Genomic DNA, 5,634 nt, shown 5'->3' with positions numbered 1-5,634 from the left:
GCATGTCTGAAAATGGGACCTGGGCTCTTAAGTGACTTAGAAGCTTTTAATAACCCACAGCTGTATTGAATCTATTCACTTTGCAAATCTGCGAGCAAGATTTTTCATTGGGTCATGTGTCCCTAAGTACCCTAAGAGCTTCTGATATTCCTTTAGCTCTTTTAGGGATGGAGATGCTTAACTTGAAAGCATCAGCTCAGGAACTAAGGAAGCAAGCGTCTTTACATCATTTTTTAAACGCATGCCTATATTACGATCCAGATACTGCTGTCGTCAGCTGATATACAGCGTAGCGTATCCTATATGACACACCATATACACGCGAGAGAGAGAGAGAGAGAGAGAGAGAGAGAATACCCAGCTACTATTCATGCCTCTGAAAATCTCCCCCTGCAAGATCAAAGGTATCTCTGCATAACAGCTTTCAACTGTGCATCATATACTTTGCAAAAGCAGTTTTCCATGCTAACACAGCACACAAACAGCCTGGGCACACTGCCTGGAAGGTCCTGCAATTTGCAAAGTTGGAAGAGCACTAGCGACATAAAAGCAAACTTTTACAGCCTCCTTGAAGTGTCACCTCTGACTGCTGCCTGCTTAAAGTCTGCTTCCATTCACTTTTCCGCCACTTATGCGGCTAGGGCTGGACTGGCTGTCCTCACATGCCCTTCTGCCCTCTGCAGTGTTTGTATGCTCAGCATGTTTCAAAAAACAGATTTTATTACCCTGTTTTTAGAAAACAATTCAGTAAAAGCAAACACCACAAACCGATAACAAGAGAGGAGGAAAAAAGCAGATCTGCTGACATCAGGTGTTTGGACCAGCACCATTTTCAGTCCATGTTCAGAATTACTTGATACTGCAGAAGGTGGGATGCTAGCCCAATTGCAGGACATGAGAAACATCAGAACCAATAGCCTAAAGTTTATTTCAGGTTTTAAAACTTCCTAAGAGTTATAAGCACTTGTTATTTCTTATTCCTATAACTGCAATTTTTATTATTATTACAATAGGTTCTGCAGTCCCGAACCAGGTGCTACACATGAAGAATGAGAAAGAGTCCCTGTCTGGATGAATCTGCATTATACACAGACAAAATAGACAAGGTGAGGGGAAAGCAGTATGTTATTTTAGAGCTGGGGACCTGAAACACAGACATTCAGCAGCTTGCCTAGGCCAATGACCAGACTCACAGAAAAAAGGGTCCTGGCACCACCACTGCAGATGCTCAACAAACAGGTGAGAGAAAGTGTGCACTTCAGAAATGGCAGGGTATAAGCCTGCAAAAGGCAGGTTTGACGTGGTGTCTTTTCTGTACCCATCATCCGCTTAGATTCAGAGATTCAAACTTTCTAACACTTGTATCCTTTCCACTAAAGTAAATATTCACAATAAATACATAAATAAATCCAGGAAACCTGGTTTCTTCTACCTTCAGGAATCTTGGAATATCATCCGTGCTGTAGACGTCCAAAATTTCCATAGCTCCAGCGCTGGCTTTGCTCACTACTGGTGTCAGGGGGCAGCTACAAGTAGAAAAGCCAAAAAGTTCCCAGTGAACACAAAGCACAATGAAAATCCTGGGGGAGGGGGGAAAAGTGTTTGTTACCTCATTCTTTGCCCTTTGAGATGTACTTTAGATCAGTTTTCTACTCACTACTATATAGATGCACATGCCTATAGGAAATGAAAGGTCCCGAACCCAGGGAGGAGGTAGCAAGAGGCGTTTTGAGCACAAGTGAAAAACTGAAGATGGTAAAACAAAGAAAGAGGCCAAAAAAGCACCTGTGGCTGGGTTTGTCTCAAGAGGATACATGGCAGGTAGCTATTGCAACCACGGGCCCACCCAGAGAGGAGGATGAGCGCTATTAGAAAATGATGCAAACCCCAGACTTGTGTCGTCCCACGACTCTCCTGCCACACACCTCTATCCCTCAGGTTAATCCCCAATTCACCTCTATGAAGCAACTCAGAAGAGAGATGATAGGGGAAAGCAAGCCCCTCTTAAGCACCTCTCCCACAGTTCATCAGCCTCACACCGTCCTCCTCTGAACACCCACCTCTGCCGTAATGCCAACTAGACACAAAGCACAGCAGGGCTATGGAAATGCTGGGATTATTACCCTGCTCATGTGCTATTCCCAGCAATCAGTCGGCATCCATCTGCGCCCTCTTATACTTGAGGACAAGTTCTCTGGGGCAGGGGCTATCAATCCACTACAGGCACAGGCAATGCCTGGACAGACTGGCATCCTGCTTCCAGTCCCTAAACAAATAGTGGTCCCACTTCTCCAGAACCTCTCCCCAAAAAATAAAATAAAATAAAATAAAATAACAGCAACCCTATGCTGAGGAATAGTCACTCAATGGGCATGACCCTGCCAAGCAGAGCGCCCTGGGGTGAGGCTGCAGTTGTCTGTGGAGTGAGGACAGCCACTCTCTTTCACGTTTGAACCTCAGCCGAATCGAGAACAAACTCACGCTGGACGGTAGAAAAACAGCAGAAAAGGATTCAGAGCTGTGCTTCCCTTCGGCACCTGGGCCTTTTGAGTCACATTATACACTCCACTTTTGAGCTATAAACACCTGGCAACCTCTGTATGTGCACGACACAAAGCCAAGCTTTTCACAATGACGCAGGCTTTAGTTCCTTCCATCCCAAGACAACCCATCTGCCAGCCTTAGGATTTTATACCGTTCATCATCAGGGTAAGCGAGTGTCTTCCACATGAAACAAATAACAATGGTGTGGTCCAGGGTGGGTTGCATGGAGTCCGGCTATTTGATTCTCCGAGTTGTTTGGGATAAAAAGGAGCCACAGATGTGCACCAGACATTAACGCTGCCTGGGAACCGGCAGTAACGTCCAAAGGAAACCTTGCTACAAAAAACAAAGCACCGCATTTACCTGTTGCTTCTGCTCATCACCACTTGGTCAACCCCTAAGAAGTACGCGCAGCGGAGCAACGTGCCCAGATTCATGGGATCTTGTATCTGCTCCAACACCAGCCAGATCTGCTGTGGATCCTGACAGGCAGGAACCTCAGTCTCCTCTATGCTTTTGAGGCCGAGGGGAGAAGCCTCTAAGCAAACTCCCTGGTGCACCTCATCTTTACAAAGGGTATCCAGCACCTCCCTCCTGACGTAGTGCACAGATGCCCCACGGGCCTTAGCTTGCTGGACAAACTCTTCCATTACCGGGCGCAGGCCGCTGCTGCTCGACTTTACGAATAACTGGAAAAAGTTCCTCTTGGCCTGCGAGAAGGCTATGGAGCAGGGGCCGATGCCAAACAAGATCTCAGAGCCTTGTGTTCTTTGAACGGACGAAGACTTCTGCGAGCGCCGTCTCCGCAGTTTTGAAAAATCATCTTCTCTCAAGTTTCTAAATTCCTCTCTGGATGATGCAGCCGGCCCCGGGCTCTTCTTGTACTTCCACCCCGGCGGCCGACTGTCCTTTGGGGGTTTGCAGCTTCGGGGAGGTGGCGGTGACTCGGGGTTGACCTGTTCGGACGTCCGAGTCTGATGGCTGTCGTGCTGCTGCCGGTTCCCCTCGTCCCCTCCCTGACCAGGCGACCCAAATCGTGCCGGCAGATGCTTCTGCTTGCTTGAAAAACATCTGGCCGCCCAAAAAACCCCGCTGCAACTGCACGCCGACCAAAGTCGCCTCTCTTTCCAAGTGCTGAACTTAAACGCTTGCATTGCTTCCACTGCAAAGGCCAGTCCGGCAGAAGAGGTCACTGAAGCAACAGACACACATGGAGCCCAGATGGGCTGCATATCTGACGTCCCGGAGATGCAAAAAAACCCAAAAACCCTGTGGAGACACAAAAACAGGACTCAATTTTCAGAATAGAGACGCTTAATAAAATCAGTGCAAGTAACGTGGGGTGCAATGCCAGGCGGGGAGCTTGTTGCAGAAAAGGAATGACTGTGTGGACACTGACAGGAAAAAGCTCAGCTGTGGGGGCAGGGAGGCTACAGTTTAAACCCACTGCCTCACCCCTGGAGGGGGCAGGGAGTAGCCCATGGGGGGGCTCCCTCCCCTCAGCCCCCAGCAGCAGCCCCTGGCTGGGCTCGTCTGGGGGGGGGGCTGGGGAGGCCCCACAGCCCGGGGGGGGGGCAGGGAGCACGGCTCCCCTCAGACCTGCAGCAGCCCCTACCTGGCAACCACATGGCCGCGCTCCGCTTCCGGGGGCCGCTGCTCTGCCCTCGGGCGCCACCTGGTGGCCGGCGGCCGCCGCCGGGCAGCGCAGGCGGGGCACGTGCGTCCTGCATGGACCAGACCTGGGGCAGGGGCTGCTGGAGCCGCATCGCATTTCGCACGGATTTTCCTCTATATGCACCAGGTTGCACTGTCAGGATCACATTTTGCACTGATTTTCCTCTATATTCACAAGATTATAATGCCAGGATCACATATCTCACTGATTTTCCTGTATAGTCACCAGGTTACTTTGCCAGGATCACATTTTGCACGGATTTTCCTCTATGTGCACCAGGTTGCAATGCCAGGATCACATTTTGCACTGATTTTCCTCTATATTCACAAGATTATAATGCCAGGACCACATTTCACACTGATTTTCCTCTATGTGCACCAGGTTACGATGCCAGGATCACATTTTGCACTGATTTTCCTCTATATTCACAAGGTTATAATGCCAGGGTCACGTCTCACTGATTTTCCTCTATATGCACCAGGTTGCAATGCCAGGATCACATTTTGCACTGATTTTCCTCTATATTCACAAGATTATAATGCCAGGACCACATTTCACACTGATTTTCCTCTATGTGCACCAGGTTATGATGCCAGGATCACATTTTGCACTGATTTTCCTCTATATTCACAAGGTTATAATGCCAGGGTCGCGTCTCACTGATTTTCCTCTATATGCACCAGGTTATAATGCCAGGATCCCATTTTGCACTGATTTTCCCCTATATTCACAAGATTGTAATGCCAGGGTCACATTTCTCACTGATTTTCCCCTATATTCACAGGGTTACAATGCCAGGATTTGACCTGACATTCGACATTCAACACACAGTACATGTCTGGGTCCAGAAAATTATATAGAAATAGATGCAGGGGGCATTTGCTTGGACAAAGGTACATATTAAAAACAGATCCAATTTTAGATGCTTTTTGGTTTGTTTGTTTTTTTGGCCTGTAACAAACAGGGCTAATAGCTGGAAAGCTAAATTTAAGAAATATTAAATCATTACACTGAAGTTTTGTCTTTTGTTGTGGTACATTGGCACAGTTATCATGCTACACTGCAAGAGTTAAGCCCCCCCCCAAAGAATATATTTAACTAGACAAAGTCAACATGTACAGGTGCCCGCAGGAGATAGCTCAGGTCCTGGGGGAGGAAGGCAGGGGAGAGGAGGGTGCAGCCCAGCCCCTTGGGAGGAGCAAGCCCCGGGCTGCATGAGGGCTATGCATGCCTTGCAGCACCCCCAGCACTGTGCATGCCCCAGGGATGCCCTGGGTCTTGCACCCTGGCTGTGGCAAGTGTCCTGGGAAGTGAGCACTCTCCTGTGAAGATACCCACCTTCACCCATGAGAGCCATCACAGCCCCTGCCCTGGGTGCCCTGGTGTGGGCGATGGCACTGATGCAGGGAGACGGC

The 5,634-nt window shown here is 48.8% G+C and overlaps 1 protein-coding gene across 1 annotated transcript in view; it reads right to left on the bottom strand.

Annotated features, from left to right (window-relative positions):
- MRM1 (mitochondrial rRNA methyltransferase 1) overlaps positions 1 to 4,187 on the bottom strand; it is an 11,207-nt gene extending 7,020 nt beyond the window's left edge. Inside the window, exons 1-3 of the mRNA XM_006016070.2 lie at positions 4,160 to 4,187; positions 2,908 to 3,813; positions 1,433 to 1,526 (exon numbers count right to left, since the gene is read on the bottom strand). Coding sequence (XP_006016132.1) covers positions 1,433 to 1,526; positions 2,908 to 3,776 — 963 coding nt within the window. The 5' untranslated portion in view covers positions 3,777 to 3,813; positions 4,160 to 4,187. The remainder of the gene's footprint in view (positions 1 to 1,432; positions 1,527 to 2,907; positions 3,814 to 4,159) is intronic.
- Between the last annotated feature and the right edge of the window lie 1,447 nt (positions 4,188 to 5,634).

Source organism: Alligator sinensis, unplaced genomic scaffold (assembly GCF_000455745.1).
Source record: "Alligator sinensis unplaced genomic scaffold, ASM45574v1 scaffold118_1, whole genome shotgun sequence".
NCBI lineage: Eukaryota > Metazoa > Chordata > Crocodylia > Alligatoridae > Alligator > Alligator sinensis.
The sequence above is the reverse complement of the archived record's forward strand: the minus strand, read 5'-3'. Positions and strand labels throughout refer to the sequence as shown.